The sequence below is a fragment of the Eublepharis macularius genome, chromosome 1, assembly GCF_028583425.1.
Source record: "Eublepharis macularius isolate TG4126 chromosome 1, MPM_Emac_v1.0, whole genome shotgun sequence".
NCBI lineage: Eukaryota > Metazoa > Chordata > Lepidosauria > Squamata > Eublepharidae > Eublepharis > Eublepharis macularius.
The window spans coordinates 146,347,513-146,368,368 of record NC_072790.1 but is presented as its reverse complement, the minus strand read 5'-3'; the positions used below and the strand labels follow the sequence as shown (position 1 = coordinate 146,368,368).

Sequence of the window (20,856 nt, the reverse complement as noted above, 5' to 3'; positions counted from 1 at the left end):
TGTACTACATAAATCAGCAGGGGGGTACAGTGTCCATGGCTCTCTGCCGGGAAGCCACGCTCACTTGGCAGTGGGCAATCAAGAATGGTGTGACAATTCGTGCATTACACGTGGCAGGGTCGGACAATGCCCGAGCGGATGCCCTCAGCAGGGTCCTTCTACTGGACCACGAGTGGGAACTGAACACAGAGTGCATTGGGCCGATCTTTCGGATGTGGGGTCATCCAGATATAGATGTATTCGCAACAGCAGCGAATACCAAGGCCCAAATGTTCTGTTCCAGGGCAGGGAGCGACCCCCTTTCTATTGGGGATGCCTTCCAGTGTATGTGGACTCAGGGCTTGCATTATATGTTTCCTCCGTTCCCTTTGATGCCCAGGGTCCTGTGCAAGATAGAGGAGGACGGGACAAACTGCATCCTGGTGGCCCCCTTTTGGCCAAGGCAGGTTTGGTTTCCAAAGCTCCTGCGGATGTCCCAACGGACATATGTGAGTCTGCCCCCTCGGCAGGACCTCCTCCTGAACGGGAGCCTAGTCCATCACGACCCCAGGAAGCTGCACCTGACGGCTTGGCGGATCGTTCCTCCCCTGTAGGTTTTTCAGATCAGGTACAGAAGGTCCTCCTGAACGCTCGCAGACCATCCACTAGGCGCTCTTATGCGGCCAAGTGGCGTAGGTTCGAAGGATGGGCACTTGCTAAGGGTGTAGTGCCTGCCAGCTGCCCCCTGGGGGTTATATTCGATTACTTGTGCCACCTGCGTGACCTGGGCCTGAAGGTTTCCTCTCTTAAGGTCCACCTTGCAGCTATCTCTGCTGCTCACACCCGAATTGATGGTGGTACAGTTTTTTCTCACCCAAAATCCCGTCAATTTCTTAAGGGCATGTTCAACCTTTACCCACCTGTGTCTGCACCGGTGCCTCAATGGTCGCTGTCCCGAGTGCTTTCACGTCTTATGTTGCCTCCATTCGAGCCTCTGGCAACCTGCCCCTTGGACATGTTGTCGTACAAGGTGGCATTCCTGGTGGCGGTAACGTCTGCCAGAAGGGTCAGTGAGCTGTCTGCGTTGCAATCTGACCCTCCATTCCTTGTGTTTCATCCAAACAAGGTGGTCCTGCGTCCCTGCATAGGTTTCCTGCCTAAGGTGGTGTCCACTTTCCACCTCTCGCAGGATATTGCATTGCCTGCCTTTTTTCCTCACCCTTCCTCGAAAGGAGAGAAGGCCCTCCATTCACTAGATTTAAAAAGGGCCCTAGCCTACTATTTGGATAGGACAAAGGGCTTCCGATCCAGTCCTCACCTGTTTGTGTGCTTTGGGGCCAAAGACAAGGGTAACAGGGCTTCTTCACAGACCCTGTCTAGGTGGATCGTGACGGCCATTAGCAAGCCCTATTCCCTAGCTGGGGTAGCTTGCCCACTTCATGTCAGGGCCCATTCTACGCGGTCCCAGGCATCCTCCTCGGCGCTCCTCAGGGGTGTGCCCCTGGCTAACATTTGCAAAGCGGCCACATGGTCCTCTGCAGACACCTTTGTAAGGCATTATGCCATAGATGTCAATGCGGAGCAGGATGTGTCTGTGGCCAGGGCGGTCCTACACTCCCTCTTCTCCTAAGGGAGTCTTGGAAAAGGTTTCTTTGCGTACCTGTTAGGTACCCTTGAGTGAAGGGGTGTATATATATTTTATGTGTATATATATGTAATTATTGAGTACTTATATATCACTACACAACTTGTATATATGTATATATGTATATGTATAGTGTTGTTGTTCTTGTTCTTTAATAAAATTGTGTTGGACTTCACCCCACCTTCCTTATTGTGTGAAGCTTGGTACACTCCCATGTGTGGAGGCACAGAAGAACGAAGATGAAAACAGGGTTAACATACCTGTAACTTATGTTCATCGAGTTCTTCTGTGCTGACACACAACCCTCCCTCCTACCCCGCTGTGAATTCCAATGCACTACAATGTGATGGCTGTACCGAGAATTGGTGTTTTTTAAGGTGTTATGGCTAAAGTGTATTGGTCAAGCGGCGGCAAGGGAGAACTGAGGGAAGGGGCCGTTGGTCGCTGGAGGAGCATGTGACCGTTTGGGCGGGAAAACGGTCGCTGAGGCGCGCGACAAACGGCCCCTTCGGAGCTATAGAAGCTATAGAAAAATCTCCGGCGGCTGGCCTGCGCCTGCGCAGTCCCCATGTGTGTCAGCACAGAAGAACTCGATGAACATAAGTTACAGGTATGTTAACCCTGTTTTATAGCTAAAGGAAAAGCTGCTGTGTTATACTGCCTCATTACATATGCCACTGTTGCTGTGTTTGTCCTAAAACAATTATACAAGAATAGATATGCCTGTATGTTCATTTAATTAATTTCTGATGGTTAGAATTAACTCAAATTTAGGTTACTTGCAGTTCAGTCAAAAGAAAATAGAGTCTAGTGATATTACACACTGCGTACTTAAAAAAACCTGCACCAAGTAAAAAATTTCCTGCAACTTACATAAATTGTGAAAATGCATTTAATTTGCATAATATATGCAGGTTACAGAACTTCAATTTGCTCTGCCACTTATACAGTAAATTTATTCTGGTTTTGGAGAACAGAAAGAATTATGATCAAAAAGAGTCCAGTAGCACCTTTAAGACTAACCAATTTTATTTTAGCATAAGCTTTCGAGAATCAAGTTCTCTTCATCAGATGCCTGATACAGAGACTGGTCTCTGTATCAGGCATCTGACGAAGAGAACTTGATTCTCGAAAGCTTATGCTAAAATAAAATTGGTTAGTCTTAAAGGTGCTACTGGACTCTTTTTGATTTTGCTACCACAGACTAACACAGCTAACTTCTCTGCAGAAAGAATTATGATGAGTACTAAAACTGGAAACTTTGATCAGTCACACTTGACTTGAGGTTTCTGCAAGCACCACCTATTTTCAAGCAAACTTTTGCAACTATAGGTCCTAAAAACATTGTAAAAGGAAAGATTCTTAGGAGGCTGAGTTCTGTAACTATCACATTATCAGGATCTTTCTGCTTATGCAACATACAGACACAGCTAAGGTTACTTACTGGTGCAAAATGCTTTGCAAAGATCCATATACAATCACTGGTACCAGCTATATTACCAGTAATTTTCAAATAAAGGATTGGAGTAACTTTGTGGTAGGCTACCAAATTAGCAGTAATAAGCACTGGGCTAAAAATAGCAATTGGCCCATGACCTCTTCATACTATGTTTGTAGCAACTGTTTTAAACATTCCTGGTATACGAAAAATTCTCTCTTCTGAACTAGTAACTCGACTATATCAATTTTTATTTTTAAGCACAAGAACCAATGTATATTTTCTGATCCATACCTCCAATGCTTATGCCGACCCAGAAGGCATACATTAGAAAAGAAGACAGTTCACCAATAGTCATGTGGGCACTGCCCATCAGCAATCCTCCTTTGTACAGAACAGAGAGCACAATCAAATTGCCAGATAACCCAGTCTGGGGAGAAGAAAAAGTGAAAATAATCTGTGCTGGAAAGGTGACAAAAATAATACAATACTTTAAAGCTGCATCTTTTAAAATATTTTCAGATTCAAGTTCTTGTGTTTGAAAGACTGTATCTTCTGGCTTGGAACAAAGCTGTGTAATGTATATGGAGGGATGGAGGGGAAAGCAACTTCAATACTTAAGATTGTCAAAATTTAAAAAAAAGAAAAGAAGGCACTAACACTTTCATCCAGAGTCCTTTTAAAGAGATACAGCTGGACAAGGGCAGAACAGTTATTATATGTGACAACCTACAGGAAGGGGGAAAAGGAGAGACATTCTTCAATACTGTCTGGAATAGCCACCACCCACCCCAGACTTGGAGGGGACACCACCACACTGTCCTAGGGAAAGCTGGCAGCCACCCACCTACACCCAAAGCAGCCTACCAAACCTGGAGGCATCTTAGCCCCTGCAAGGCCACTCACCTTGGCCTGGGGAAGTACCTGATAGCGGCGAACCTGTGAAGTAAGTGGCTATTGGAAGAGGCAGGACACAGGCTGCAGCTCCCTGCAGCCTGGAAGGAGCTGCAGCAGGGACAAGCCGGAGCAACATTCTGTACTGGGAGCAGGGATAAATTATGGGGGCTGAGGCCACAGCCCTCATCCCCCGACCAGGAGAAGCCATCTCAGCCATCTGCTGACATTGTGGGGGCTGAGGCACGGCCACATCCAGTGCTGCCAGACTGAGCATGCCTGGTCTGGAGGGTGGTCCCTGGGGAGTGGATGGAGGGTAGGGCCCTGCCCCCTCCAACGAAGGCCCATTGGGTGCTGGGCCGGGAAGAGGGCCTGGCAAGGGCTGAGTAACAGGCTCTCCATCTGTCACGTCTCCCAGGCCCCAGTAACCTGTGCTGGAAGGATCTGACGGGGAAGGATGAGGTGACATGAGGGATTGGTTGCCCCCTGAGAGTGGGAGGGAAGGCGGTTCTTTATAAAGGGAATCTCCCGATGAGGCTGGGGAGGAAGGAGCTGGTGTGATCTGGCAGGAAGTGTGTCACTGCTCAGCAGGTAGGAGAAGGAATCAGGTAGCACAACCCCCTCCCCCCCCCCCAATTCTGAGGCCTAGGAAGGACTTCCTGCACACTCGGCAGGACAGCAGAGGGGCAGTGGAGCAGGCAGAGCAGCAGCTCACAAGTACCTTAGCTCAATTTTGAAAGTAATCTTTGAAAATTCTATCATAACTTTAGTTGCACATTCAATAAATTAAATTACAGATAGAAAATAAGCTCAATAGTGTGTATGCCACACAGATTAACACACTCAAGAAAAAGCAAGGAACATTACACAAACACTGTGGATTCCTCACCTTCTTCATATACTTACTGCTCCAAAGAATCCTGCTCGAGCTATTGCTTCTTTTTTGGCCAACTGCAGCACACAATCAATTTTGTTCCTGTATTTTTCCATTTCATTTAATTCTTGTCCAAAAGCTCGAACTGTTCGTAAATTTCCAATCCGTTCTTCTGCTAACTATAATACATTTTGAACAAAATAAATGTAATTCAATTGGATCTTTTTCTGGTATGCTTGAAACCAAATACAGAATGATGTTCAGATTCTTGATATTGCATTTAAAAACTATCCTCACAGCTGGTACAGATTTCTGTTGGTGTTTACCTAAGTGCTTCTAGCATAACACAATGAGACATGGCTGAACTTCTACCTCTTTGCACTCCAGGGAGCTGGAACAGGGATTGAGATAATTCCAGAGCAGCAAGAGGCCACTGCACTGCAGCACAGGTCACACAGCATGATTGCATAATGGTTCATAGAGAACCACCAGGAGAAAAAAAGTCAATGCAGACACATCTTTACTTTAGTATTACAATAGTATAAATACAAACCATGCCAGGAAGTTTGAATGAAGAAAAGTGAAAGAGAAAATTATACTCCATCAACAAGGGACATAACTTCCTAGCTCAGCCTTTGCTTCCAATTAAAAGGGGAAGGAATGAAAAAGATTGGCATCTCCCCACATTGTACCTCCACCTTTATTCCCTATCACCCCCATACTTTTCCTTAAGTGAACCTCTGTGCTTGAATCAAGATATATTTGGGGAATGGAATCACAGAGCCCCTTAAAAATAGGATGTACCCACCTACAGTAAAAATTCAGATAAAAAGGTCTTTGACCTAACTCTACTTTTCAATGTTTTTTATTTTAAAAATGTAAAGGTCTACCTGTGTTGCTTCTGCAAGGGAATCTTGTGTCATTCTAGTCAGTTTTCGTAAATATCTTCCATAAATCACAGCTATGACAGCCAGAGGTGGCACCACACTCAGAACAAACATAGCAAGTTTGGGAGACACGAAAAACTGCAAGTTAAAAGCAAATTAATGTCAACATTGTAATGCAATTAGATAGTCTTCACTAAATCTATGGATTAAACAATGCAATGCAGTGCAAGTTCCCTTTGGAACATTTTGTAAAGGTTTTTTTTAAAAAAAAATTATTATCAACATTCCCATACAGCAAGGACAGGAAAAAATCCATCATCTAAACAGATATCGACCACACAGAGACAAGGTAAGAAACGATGAAGGGAAAATTTCCAGTCCTTATTGTTGAGCAATATCATTTACAGTCAGGCTACAACTGTTATAAAACACCATAAACAGCATTTGTACTCAGAAGTGGGGCAGTCACAACAGCAACACAACTAACACTTGCTTTCATCAGCAAACTCCACCTAAGTTGCATGATACAGTTGCATCACGAAGAGGTAAACAATGAAGCAACCTGGCTACAGGTATACTGGATTACGATTCTCCCAAACATGTGATCTCCTCCCACCTCCAGTCAAAAGTAGCAAGGTGCTTGGATGCCTGCATTGCAACACATACAGGCATGAATGTACAGGAAAAATCAGGAACCCCACATTCCATTTCTCAGCCCTATGATGGTTGAAGGCCCACCTACTTGACTTCCCTCCAAAAATGGGGGCAGTTTAATATTTATGAAACACAATAGGTGCCCTTCTCCTCATGAGGAATTTTTCATGTACAAAAACGGTTCTTCCATGGAGATTTACAGATCCAACCCCATGTATTACAATATTTGTTCTGCTGACCAAATTTTTTTTAATGTATGGATGTATGACAATTCCAATATAATGACAGAAAGCAAGTGATAAACGTGATTTTCCTTGACATAGGAAAGTAGAATTGGAATCCTGGATCAAATGTAGCTCTCTATCTATGTGATCTTTCATCTGATAAATGCATTCTTAATATTTGTACCATCTACAAAGCACAGTAACTTCACAAGTGGATTGTTGAGTGCCCTGCACACTAGGTACTTTGAAACTGCAGAATAAAGGGAAGCAAAGTGATAAAAACAAGAAAGCACATACCATCATCCCAACCCCAACTAAAGCCTGAGCCACAGCTCTTAGACCATCAGAAAGGTTTTCAGTGACTGAACGGCCCAAGAGTGCAGTGTCAGACGATAAGCGATTGATCAGTTCTCCAGTACTGGTTTTGTCAAAAAAAGCTACTTCTTGTTTCAAAAGAGATGAAAACATTGTTGCTCTTAGTTGATTCACAATTCTTTGTCCTGTAACGGTCAACAATATGTGAATAGCTCAATGTTTTAAAACGTTATAAAATAAATTAACAACATTATTAATTCCTAAAATGATCTGAAATGGATCCCATATAACAATGTGCTGGTTGGAATGCAGGGTAAACCAGATAGAATTGTATTGTTTCCTGCAGTTAATATTTGGTCAAAAATTAATTATAAAACAAGTTAGATAATCTACATGTCTTAGCAGTTAATATAAAAACTAATAACATCTTGTGGCAGAAAACAAGGCTTGAATCCAGTAGCAACTTAAAAACCTACAAGAATTTCCAAGGTATAAGTTTCAAGCTCCCTTTGTCAGACTCTCCGAAAGCTTATATCCTGGAAACTCTTGTTGATCTTTAAAGTGCTACTGAACACAAACTTTGCAGAACTGGCAGAAAACCAGTTTGGTGTAGTGGTTAAGAGTGCGGGACTCTAATCTGGAGAACCGGGTTTGATTCCCCACTCCTCCACTTGAAGCCAGCTGGGTGACCTTGGGTCAGTCACAGCTTCTAGGAGCTCTCTCAGCCCCACCCACCTCACAGGGTGATTATTGTTGTGGGGATAATAATAACATACTTTGTAAACTACTGAGTGGACATTAAGTTGTCCTGAAGGGCGGTATATAAATCGAATGTTATTATTATTAGAATTATAAAACAGCGTTCCACAATTTTATAGCAAGCTAAGAAAAGTGAAGTATTCATCTTCTGTCTACTGTACTAGAAAGGCCACAATGAAACCATGGTTTAATGTTTTTTAAAAAAATCAAGCAAAAGAGGGTAACACCTCAAATTAAGCTCAGTAGATGTATAAGGTTAATTTTTTTTCCAGATGCTGAGAATTTTACCTGGTTTTTAAAGAAAATATTGGGATATATTTGAGCTTTCTTACTCTATTTGTTATCTTATGATAAATTGCTGCTTTTGTATGTGTATTTTAACTTGGTTTTAATTGTTTTAATGATGTATTTGCTTGGTTTTAATGGTTTTTAATACAAGTTTTTAATTTGTTAGCTGCCTTGGTGGCCTTCATGAGGGCAGAAAGGAAGGGTATACATTTTATAAATAAAATACCACCCACCCCTACAAATAGTGTTCAAAATAATACCTTTGCTCACTCTGATATAATGAATTTTAGTAAAGGAAATCTGATACTCATTGCTCTTGAAGTTTACCAAAAAACCTGCCAATAATTAATTTCTGCAGGCTCACTTTTAGCATATTGATACAGACTAACTTTACTCTTTGAATCCTGGTCCCCATTTATAACAAATGCTTGGATCAATTTTTGTTTAGGTACAATTTCACAGTAACTCTCAACGGAACGAATCCATTTTCTGAAAGGCATGAGTACCTTACAGAACAGAAAGATTAATGTATTCTCCCAACATGTCTTTGCCTTTTAAGACCATTTCTATTAGTTTGGTTTATGCCTATTAGTTCTTTCTAACATTACTGAGGCCAAGATAAATTAACTGCTAAAGGACATCCTTCACATGATGGCCCTAATTATATAGTATTAACAGGGCTTTTTTCCAGCAGGAACGCGGGGGAATGGAGTTCCGGAACCTCTTGAAAATAGTCACATGGCTGGTGGCCCCGCCCCCTGATCTCCAGACAGAGGGGAGTTTAGATTGCCCTCTGCACCGCCCAGTTATGTTGTTTCCCACAGAGACAGAAGGGTTTACTTTTTTTTTTTTTGGTTACCTGCAGTCTGCATGAGGTAGACACGGGTTGCATTGGCAGCAGCACCACAGAAGAATATTCCGCTTAGCAAGACACAGAGGTTGGACAGGTTGTCAGCAAAATCACCAGAGGGATTTGTATAAATGACATCAATAACCTTCCCCAAGAAAAAAGGGGCAGACATAGTGATGACACTGGAAACTGTCAGAAAGCCAACAGCAGCTAGGGGGGAAATAATCAATTTTACATTTTAAAAAACATTTTAGGAAGTATTTTTTTTTATATATATTTCATTAATTCCATGCAAGTTTAATGTGGATAACTTTTGCACAAAACAGCACCTCTGTTGCAAACTGCACATGGAAGGTCTAGTAATCCAATTCAACAAGTGTGTCATGCAGAGATATAATGCATAATTATAGTAATTCAAATGACTCTAGCTGACTCAACTTAAGAATTTTATGATCACAAGATGGTACAGAAAATAAAATCTAATGTGTTAATTTGTAAAAATATGTATGAATTAGTAATAAGTATAACACAGTTGACAACAGAATTCAGAGCGACACATATCATAAAGAAATGGAGTGATATAGAGGTTAAGATCAGATCAGGCTGGGGGCGGGGGTGATCCAGATTCTAATCCTTGCCATGGAAGTCACTGGGAGACTGGTGTCTAACACACAGGAACAAGATCTTTTGCTTTCTCCATTGATGGTGCAGCTGCAGATAAAAAGGTAAGTCTCTAAAAAAAGACTCTTTTTAAAGAAGTAAGTCTCTACCCCTTCCCTTGAGGAGATACACCCTCAGTTCTGTCTATGTACCATGCTGTTATTGCAAGCAAAAGAATCCTCTTGTTGCCTCACTTTGAATACAGGTGAAGGTAGGGAAATGGATACAGCCTTACTTACCAGCCCAGGGCTCCATTCCTTGTCACATTGTACTGCTATTTTCACCAGCATTGGGCAGCAAAATTTTGCCCCAATCCAGCTCTAGTCACACTTCTTATACATGACAAGCTGGAGTCACATTTAAATAGTTTATTAATTCCTTTTTACCTCAGCTTCTCCCTAATGGGGACCCAAAGCCATTTATATTTTACCCTCACAATAATCTTGTGAGGAAGGTTAAGCTAAGTTTGATTGTCTGAACATCATCCAGAAAGCTTAAATGGCAAACTAGACATTCAAAGCTGAGTCTCCCAAATTCTAGTGTGGCCGTATAATTAGATAATATATCCCAATGAAAGTAATGAAGCATCAAATGTTTGACATCCAGGAGCACATCTGATATCTCTCTGTACTACTTTCATTTGGATGTTTATTCCCCTCCTTCCCTCATTTGTATTCTGACTCAGTCAACTAAGCCTGCCTTGACTGGCATGGGATCATCAGCCTCAGGAACACAGATATGCTTGACCTACTACCCTTCTCAATACATCTTCCTTTGTGAACAGTTTCCCAATATTTCAGAAAGTGGTGTAATACTTTGGGAAAGTTAAAGTGCTTAAAAAATTAACTGAATTTCTGCAATTGCACTTAGGCACCAACTAATCAGGACAGGAAGTACAGCACAATGCAGATTTCTGAGCTATGAGCAAGCTACTATTCTTTACTAGGAGGCCTGTGAAATATTTATTCGGGCACTTTTACCCCACTTTTCTCCTCAATAGGGACCCAAAGAGGCTTACAAGAATACCAAAACAGAATAAACATAATCTAAAACAAAGTACAATTTAAGTAAACAGAGAAAATAATACAGTAAGCCACACTCCTCAGAGCCAGCCCCTACATGTAGCTCTTGTAGCCAGTTCCAGCACTAACAACAATAGTGCACACGGTCGGTTTTGTATTCTTGAGAGTCCTTGCATAATACTGTACAGTACTGCCACTATTTCCAGCAGAGTTGGAAAACCACATGTGAGGTTTTTTGAACATTCAAGTCTTCTTTCTGAAAGACTTTTTGAAGACTTGGAAAACAGCATGAGCCAAAATACCAAGAGAGTTTAGTCCTATGGAGATGTTCAAAGATAGAAGGGGGAGGGGAGAATTTTGTTAACAGCAGCTCAACCCCTTTGGAACACCACACCTCCATGTCCAAGGAGGCCCATCTGCAGAGATCTCTTCACAGAAACCCTTATGTATAGTCACCATATCACAAGAGCCACTCACCACAATGGGTACATGGACATCATCTGGATGCTATACAGAAATATCCTTCTGTTTTGAGCATGCTATGCCAAACACCTACAGTCTCAATCCCCCCATGGCTTCAATATCAGTACAAGGTTCTTACACTGCACAGAGAAAATAAAGTAACAAAACAGTTCCTAATGTGAGGTTAGAAATAAAAGTGAAGGAGGTAATTGCTTGAGACAGGAAAAGAAATATGGCCGTTTGTAGATAAAAGAGCATGAAGAGAATGTTTAAGGGATTATGCTACCATTGTTGAGGACTGTGTAGAACACAGTCCACTGTGTAGACTGCGCAGAACACACATGGTAAGGTACTATGAGGCAGTAGCAAGGTAGCAAAAGAATTGGTGGCTGAAAGGGGCTATTGACAGTAAAAATACTAAAAGAGTCCAGTAGCACCTTTAAGACTAACCAATTTTATTGTAGCATAAGCTTTCGAGAATCAAGTTCTCTTGGTCAGATGCATAGTACATAAACTGGTCAAATATAGAAGAGGAGGGGAGGAGAGAGAAGATGCAGTTAGGGGGGGAGAGAGGGAGGGTGCAATCAAAACATTCCTTTGCTAGTAAATGTAAACATCTCCTTTTGGTGTCCTTTTGGGGTCAGTTGGCTTGAGTGAGGCTTCAAGGGAGTTTGCCCTGTTAGTTTGCAGCAGTAAAATAGCTAGACCATCCAATTCCTATGTAGTATAAGCCTTCGATAACCACAGCTCTCCCCGTCAGATGCATCTGACAAAGATACTGTGTAAAAATACTGTGCAGTAAAAAATACTTATAGGAACAGGACCAAAGACTCCGCTAATCTCTTTGGGCTCCAACATATTTGCCACCCACTCTCAAAAGGCAATGATTGAAAGCAAGCTCACTGGAACAATACAGGCACCATTACAAGGGGATGAAAGGGAATATTTATTTAGTCCAAAGGAGTAACCTGGTAGTCTGTTACAGCAAAATAAACAGCAGACCAGCTGCAATTTAAAGACCAACACAATTTATTCAGAGTAATTTTTGTGAGTCATTCTGCGTCTGAGGAAGAGAGTTTCTGACTTTCAAAAGGTTACACTGAACTAAGTTTAGTTAGCCTTTAAGGTGCCACTGGAATCCTGTCCCTTCATTTATTTCGAAGATGTACATATCAGCTCTCCCGAAAAACCGCTCAAGGAGGCTTCCAGAAATGTCGTGTCATAATATATTAGCAGGAATAGACTAGCGAAAGTGGCATGAGAACAGCGAGGGTAAGATCCTGGGCACGGATTCTGTTCCCGGGAGGAGGAGGAGGTTCGGGGCGAGGGGTTACCTGTCAGCCTCCAGCGTTCAGGATGCGCCAGGGCCAGGAGCCTCTTGGCGTCGGATCCTCCGCCACCGGGCCCAGCACCCAGGGGCAGCGCGGCTTCGGTGGGCTCGCCCGCCTTCTTCCTCGAGCTTCCAGCCGCAGCTGCCCAAGAGGAGGCGGCGCAGCTGGGGGCAGCGACTGGGAAAAGCCGGAAAACGCGGGGCTCTACAGCCTGCCCACACCTGTTGCTCGCTGGGCGCCAGGCGGCCCAGCCTCCGCCGAAGGAAGAGAGAGCCCCGGACGAGCATTGCAGGCGCCGGCGCCGCCACAGCAGCAGGAGCAAGGGCAGGCGAGGAGCCAAGCCCGCCATGGAGCCAACGGCCGGCGAAGGGAGCGTACCCAGCGGAAAGAGCGGCGCCTCAGAGCCGCCCCATGAAGCACCAGGCCCGCCTAAGCAGGGCCCGGCCCAGCCCCTACTGTTGCCCGCCGATAAGGCTCCTGGTCACGGCTTCCTGCTATCATCCCCGGCCAGCAGCGACCCACCCGAAAGGATCCGTGGCCGGCAGCGCCCTCTGCAGCTCGCGGCGCTTCCTCGGCCTCAACGCCCCACCGTCCGAGGAGGCGTTCAGGAGCGCTCGAGGACCGGCGGGAGGAGCCGGAGAAGGCCGGTCCCCGGGTGGTTACAAGCCTACCTGAGAGGAAGCCTTCCCTGCGCTTTAAGGTTTACTTCCGAGTAGGCATGGGCCCAAACGCGTCAAGGATTCTCCAATCAAAGCGCTCGCCTTTTATGTTGAATATTAAACATATTCTCCGTGCACACAATTCGCTATGTGACCCCCTTTCATTGTTGCCATACTGCGTTAGTGTTTCTTTAAAAAAATATCTCTTACTGAAACTTGTCAGTTCACTGCTTATTTGACTGCAATCTACTATTCCATGAAACCAAGAATGACCCAATGAAGGTGGCCGCTTACGTCTCTAATGTGGTTTATTAACACAGCCGGGCACAAGAGCAGCCCCGGCAGCATAAAGCTTCAACTACTGGTTGTCGGCTGCAACCTTCTTTCCCCCAACCCTAAGATTTGGTCTGTTGCTTTTAAAGCGGACCACTTTGTGCTAGCTGCCCTAAGAGTGCTTCTCTGTTTTAATGTCTTGTTTATTTTTTTTTAAAGTGTAGGCTGACTCTGGTATTCCAGGATAAAAGTCCATGAGGGAAACATTCAGTGAATCATTCACATTCATAGAAAACCTGCCCAATATTATTAAAAGTTGAATTTTTTTAAAAAAGTTATTCAATAGCGATGTTTGTGGTGATCAAAGTAATGCACACAGTAATTTTAAAAAATTTCCATTACTAATCGAGTATAAGAGGAAAATATCTTGGCTTAGTTAAAATAAAGACAAAATAATCGGGATTACTAGGAAAGAGAATGAAAATAGCTGGCTAGATTCTCCCCCTTCAATACTAGAACTCAGAATTCCTTTGTTGAATTGATTGGTAGTAGAATCAGGATAGATGAAAGAACCACACAATGCATAATTAACTTTTTGAACAGAGGGTATCCTCCAACGATAGTGAATAGAGCTCTGTCCAAAGCAGAAGAGAGTGCCAGGTCTGATTTGTTAGTATATAAACCCAAACAGAAGCAAACCAGGTTGACTTGGGCACTTGAGTTTTCTCCGCTAGCCCACAAAATCAAGTCAATTGTTCATAAACACTGGCACCTCATTTCTGATATACCAGGGTGCGAGACACCTCCTAAAGTGGGGTTTCGTCACACAAGGAGCATCAAGGATTATTTGGTACATAGTGATTTGCCAACACCACCTAAATTGGGGGGTTTATTAGGACATTACCAATGTGGACATTGTTCAGTGTGCCCACCGTCCTTGAATGGCAACCAAATCGTTTTGCCAAATGTGACCATCTCTTTAAAAACACTTTGTACATGCACCACCCCAGGTATGGTATATATCATTATCTGTAATTGTAATAAGGTGTATGTTGGTTATACCACACGGCCACTTCGTACCAGAATCATGGAACATCTGTCAAGAACACACCATCGAGTCGTAGAGGCACCTCTGACGGAGCACTTCCTTTGTCATCACACGAAGGAGACTGAATTGAGGTTCTCGGTTCTACATGTCTCCTGTGAAAAGGACTCTGAGCGTATGCGTACAGAATTAGCACGAAAAGAGACTTTTTGGATTCATAGGCTTGGTTGTTTGAAACCTTTTGGACTTAATTCTGAAATAACTTACTCCTGCTTTTTATAAGTGTTTGTACTTGTATTGTTCTGTCACTTTAAGACTTTGTTATATAATGTGGGGATTAATGGGCGTTTCCTTGTCAGCGGCTGTACCTATTGAGGTGCTGACCTTCCCACCAAAGAGTCTCATGGTGGTGTTTTTCTGGTAAGTATCTCTTGAGAAAAAGGTTTTGTATTATGTTGGTATGTACATAAGGTAAAGCTGACTAGTTGTATGATACAATTATTTTATTTTACAGTTCAGGTGTAATTGTTATCACGACTCCTGAGGAAGAAAGATTGAAACAAGCTATTGCTGGCATCTTGTAGAGTCAGGGGGGCTTGTGCCCCTTGTTTTGCCTCTTTGCACCTGTGATTATAAGAAATATATAAGAACATTGTTAAAAATAAGTTTGTATAATAGTACCAGACATTGTACCACCCTAGGGTCCCATTTTGTAGCCCTTGTGTGGTTTTTCTTGATTGCACTCCTTCTGTGTACCCTGTGGCTGCCGCTGTTCCTTCTATGTTGCACTTTGAAATTATTGTAGCAAAATTGCACTCTTATGCACTTTATTGTTTGAGTATTCCACATTGAAATACTATTCTATTTTTTCATTGGTTTAGCCCTCTTATTTCCTGGTTGGTTCATGTGATTTTTATCAGCTAAGAGCCAGTAGAGCTTTGCTTTATTTGTAGTTATACAACCAGGGATCCTATCTAATAATGGAGTAATAATTTTTAAACGAACCTCTCCATAAAATGGGCAACTGAAGAACATGTGCTCTGCAGACTCTACCTCTCCCAAAGGGCATAGACATAGCCTTTCTGCAGAGGGGATTTTGTTGTACCTACCCTCAATAACCGCTGATGGAAAAGCAAAACACCTGGCCAAAGAGAATGCCCTTCTGAGATTTACTTCCACAGAGGCCAGATACTTGGCTGGCTCAAGAGTACCTTTAGCATTTATCAACACCCCCCCCCCCGCCATTTTAGATGCACTAGAGATGTTAGATTGGCGCTCTATGTCCTCTATTATTTTTTTAATTAACCCTTTGGCTCGTTCAGCCCCCTGAGTTAGGAGTACCTGAGAAGAGAAACCTATTTTTGCAATATACCTATAAACGGCCTTAAGGCAGCTGGATTTAAATTCGTCATGGAGAATCATGGGGAGCAAACCTTGAGGATAGAAAAAAGCTTTCAGCCACATATGAATGGATTGGATACCCACTCTAGCTTCAAACCTCAGATTTCCAGACTCTAGCCGAATCCAGGCGTTTGATACACTCTTGGGAACTTGTAGCACCAAATCTGCTAGCAGCTCTGCCAGCTCAAAAAGGGTGTTTAATTTATTGGGGAGCTGGGTGGTTTGTAAACAAGCAGGATACCTAAGCTATCTTTAAGTTCCCAGACAGGAACATACATACAGTGTGTGTGTGTACACACACACACACACACACACACACACACACAGTATGTATACACACACATATACAGTGTGTGTGTATATATATTTATTTATATCATATTTGTATTTCGCCCTCCCCACAAGTGGGCTCAGGGCGGATAACAACCTTAAAATCATTTAGAAACATTCCATATTAAAACATCATATAAAAATAGCAGCACTGTGTTGCCTGGCGGCAGCAATACAACTAATTACCAATGATACAGCAGTACAACTGGATATAGCAGCACAGAAACAGCAGCTGAAAAACAAACAATGGTGGGCAGCTTTCACAGGGAGGGGGGTAGATGTTGCATTCTCCAGCCAGTGGAGGCCCAAGCTCAGCCATGAGCATGGCGGAACAACTGTCTTACAGGCTCGGCGGATAGTAAATCCTGCTGGGCCCTGGTCTCAGTAGCATTCCACCAGGTAGGAGCCAGGACTGAGAAAGCCCTGGCTCTAGTTGAGTATGTATGTATATATGTATGTATGTGTGTGTATGTGTATAAATTGCAGCTGAAGAGTGGCACAATGGGAGAAATTTTGACACAGCTTATCTATGCATTTAATTACAGCGACATCAAAGGGCACTCTGATGATACCATTTTAGAGCCTGGCTTGATACAACCAATATGACATTCAAGACAAAGGCAGCCATTTCAGGTGCCTCAAAAGAATCCTGTTATGAGGTATAATTATAGTCTGATAGCTTTAAAAATATTTTGAGTCCAGAGCCACAGCATGCATTTCACCCAGAAATGCAACGGCACACAAAAGATAATATACGTACAAAACTCCCCTAACATTTGTCATTCTCACACAGCTTATTTTGCAAGTGTGACAGGTCGTGATCTAATTTTTTTGTGACCAATACTCATAACTTTAAATTCTGATTTTTAGGTGGGATTTGTATTGTGCTGATTTTAAAATTATGTATATTTATCAATTACTTGTTGGTTTTAGTTCATAATCTCCCTTGAGCCCTTTTGGAGAAAGAGGAATAAGAGAAGCACAGTAAATAGATAAAAATCCTGGATTTATCAAAATCTAAACATAGTATTTTTGTTTTGTTTTTTGGAAAAAATTCCTTCAGGACACTTCTTAAGTTAGCAAGTCATAACCTGAAATCTTATTCATTCTGCTGTGCTTCTTTTGATAGGAACCAGGCAAGTTACTCTAGTTACATATCATGCATCTCAAGAAGTGTTAAATGTTTGCAAGCAAATTAATGATTTTTTCCCCATAAAAAGCATGGTTTCCCATGGACAAACTGAAAAAGAAAAGCTTAACCTAATTCTAACCACACTTACTAGCAACAGGCGATCTTTGTTTTGATACTTTGTTCTTCCAAGTGTACCTGCTTAGAAGAGTAGCTCCTTCAAACTATTTTTAAATATAGGAAGTACTTCTTTACGCATAAAAGAACCCCACCATGAAAACCATCAGTAGATTGTGACAGTGTGTACACATCAAAGAGACATTTATGGGGCTGTCACGCTGACATGATTTTCATGCTTTGACTGTATACAAACACTTTCTATTTAGGAAAAACATCATCTTTAAAATAGCACTTGGATATTATTACTGATCTCAGCTTCTACTGTTGACAGCTGGGTGACCTACTGCCAAAGCTCCCTTGTCAGATCTACCCATGCTTTGTGAATTACTGTTGGAAGTTATAGTTGTGCATATTCCACTCTCCAAAATGTAGGTTATTTATACCTCACCTTTCTCACTGAGACTCAAGGTGAATTACAGTTCAAGTCAATATGATCAATAGGATGGGTCATCCAATAAGCAACGCAATAAGGTTTGGATTGCAGAAATCCGAAGCAAAACTGAAACAAATCAAAAGCATTTAAACATGACATGTTAAATAAAACAGGGCGCAATTAGGTGATTCCTTTGGATACAGTGCTTTGAAATAACTACATGCTATCTGTAGAAGTTTCTTGGCTTTCTCATTTCAGTGGGGTAGTCAAATGGGCATTGGACATCCATCATGAACACAACATGCTGTTTTTACAGTAAAAATGCTAGCAATTTAACTGTAAATAATTGGACTGTTCCTAGCTCATTACTGGTGCTAAATTATCTTTTAGCCTTAATCTCTTTATAGTGACAATTTGAATGTGAACTTTACAATGAGGAACCATACACTAGTGCAGTTATGTACATATATGCTTGATATTCATTTAATGTATTTTGATCTCATTCAAAATATACTTGCTTGGAAGTAAGTTAAATTGTGGGCTGAGAACAAAAGCTTGTTGGTACAATACCTACATTCTTTGGTGTTTCTATGACCTATAAGTGTCATCCCTTTACTTCTTGTATATGTGATTCAAAGTATTAGTGCTACAAATCAGAAGATTCAGTTGTCCAGAAAAAAATAAGCAAAGCACCTGTGTTGTCCCCAGTCAGCATCATGAACACTTCCATTGCATGCGTATTTAATTTCCCACTCCCCACCACTTCTTCCTTCAACTCCAAACCCTAGTGCATGGTGTGCCACTAATTATATTGGATTTCTGCATTTAACAAAGTTGACCATCATATCTAGGGCTTTGCAAAGTCTCAGAAGAAAACACAGAAGCACTGCTAGACAGGTCAAATTCAACATCCAAAAATGTGGAAACGCTGCCACTTATGTGGTGGTGGAGAGTGCCCTCAAGTCATAGCTGGTGGAGGTTTCAAGGCAAGAGACTAACAGAAGTGGTTTGCCATTGCCTGCCTCTGCAACCCTAGTCTTCATTGGAGGTCTCCCTTTCCATTACTAATCAAGGCTGACCCTGCTTAGCTTCTGAGATCTGACAAGATCAGGCTCACCTGGGTATCCAGGTCAGGGGCTGTCCCCTGTATTGTTTCCATATTCTGCCAAATGTCTTCTGCTAACCTGGGAAAGGGGCAGGAGGGCTGAAACCTGCCCCCTAACATCTGCTCGGCCTTTTGCTTGAGGTTTCACCAGGCACTTCCCTAAACATGTACACGCCTATTTTGTAGCCCAAGAACTAAAGTTTGTGGTTCTTTCAAACAAAATCAGATGTTCTGTCTATCCATTACATTTTTAGCCCACCCTTCCTTCAAGAAGCTCAGTGTAACATACTTGGTTCACTCCCCATTTTTTTCCACACAACCACCCTGCAAGGTAGGTTAGGATACAAGGGTGCAACTGGGTCAAGCTTTCATAGCTATGAGATCTAAATCCTGGTCTTATGACACGAATCAGACACACTAAGCATTACACTGCATCATATCTCAGGATAGCTGGTGCAACACCAATACAATTTGGTATTTCTACAATGTGTCCATGGAACTGTATACTCCACAGAATCTTGGCACTACTTTTCCAGGTGCTCAACGGCCATTCCTTTGTGTTCCAGCTAATCTGATACCCTCCTAGATTCCATTTTCTTCCATTTACTTTTAAATCAACAACAGTTCTTGAAGAAATTAGCTGATTGGTTATTCTCCAATACACAGTATGTTTGTTTATTTTATGAGAGCGTTTACAGTGAATTCCCTGTAGCTCAATAGGAAGCATTCAGTTTGGATCATAGACATACAGGTTCAAATCATTATTCTGTCCATAGGTTTTGCTGGCAGTTTTGGACAAGTGAGTTGGTACTTTTCAGGTATTAGTTTGGCTTTTAGGTTCTAAGGAAAGTGCCTGAAATATCTTGCATACTAATAGTCAAGTGGCCCCAATCTACAGATAAACCCACAGATTGGGGTCACTTGGAATCAGATGTGCTGAAACTTGGGGGTCTCCCCAGGGTTGCAGAAAAATCTCAAAGGTTAGAAAAGGTTAATTGGAGACATTAATACCCCCCAAAACAGAAGTATTTTCTGCACATGTGCAGAAGATGTACTCACCTCTTCCTCCACTGTCATCAGCAGAAGAGGCTGCAAAGGCAGCTGATAGTGCAGAGGGGGAAGAAGAGGCTACCTGGAATCTCACCCTCTCCATGATATTCATGGGCTGACCAAAACCATATGCTATTTTAGCTGTTTATAAATTGCCATGAGGACCTGATCTGGATCTTCACGAGCATGATATGGATTGGGGCCTTGTGGCAATTTTTAAATAGCTAAAATTACCTGTAAAAAGACCGTGTTGTGAAGCTGCAGCAGTCACCAGAAGTTGAGCACTGAGGGGATGGGGTAGAAAGGGAAAAGGGAAGAGATGAAGGCACTCCAAAGGACTTGGCTAGATACAAAACACCTGGGTAAGAAGTTGCACATCTCTGGAGGAAGGGCAGAAACTGAGAAAGACCTGTGAGCTGTGGTGGTGGGGAGAAACAAGGAAGGACCTGTGGGAGGGCAGGAACCGGCAAGGGTGTTTGGGAAGGGAAGGAAAGGCAGGGGAACTGGATTCTCCATCTCTCTCCCCACATCTTCCCTGTCCCCCTTCAACATCATGAACTCTGGGACTGGATAAAGTTGTCTGGCAGTGTGATTCAAAGGGAGAGAGGAAGAGTAAGGGACTTTTTCAAGTGATGGGGGATACAGTGCAAAGTATATTTGGGAGGCAGGGGAGGGTCACATTGAAGGACGCGGGGGCGGGGCTCAACAGGAAAGGCTGGTTGAGTGGAGCAACAAGAAACACTGGCTTATGATGTCTCCACAATCCAGACCTTTTTTTGCAGGCCCCATTTTTCTGGTTATTCACATGATAGTGTTGAGTACCAGTTACCCAAATACTGAGAACTTTATGTACTCTGTTATGTGTTGTCTGCATTACGCTTGTGTGTGCAGACAGTACTTTTATAAAAACTAGTAACTGACAGCATCAGGAACTTTTCCACCTTGTGTATGCAGACAACCTTGTCTCCTTGGTTGAAGTAATACACAAATGGAGGCAAATGTTTTTCATCTTCCAACTCATAGCCAAAC

General features: G+C 42.5%; 1 protein-coding gene across 2 annotated transcripts in view; it reads right to left on the bottom strand.

Annotated features, from left to right (window-relative positions):
• Positions 1 to 12,914, bottom strand: part of ABCB10 (ATP binding cassette subfamily B member 10) — a 33,715-nt gene extending 20,801 nt beyond the window's left edge. Inside the window, exons 1-6 of one of the 2 annotated variants that reach the window (XM_054986940.1) lie at positions 12,805 to 12,914; positions 8,817 to 9,017; positions 6,893 to 7,095; positions 5,721 to 5,855; positions 4,863 to 5,009; positions 3,357 to 3,492 (exon numbers count right to left, since the gene is read on the bottom strand). In XM_054986940.1, coding sequence (XP_054842915.1) covers positions 3,357 to 3,492; positions 4,863 to 5,009; positions 5,721 to 5,855; positions 6,893 to 7,095; positions 8,817 to 8,979 — 784 coding nt within the window. In that variant the 5' untranslated portion in view covers positions 8,980 to 9,017; positions 12,805 to 12,914. The other variant, XM_054986932.1, reaches the window with a different exon arrangement.
• Positions 12,915 to 20,856: the final 7,942 nt, after the last annotated feature.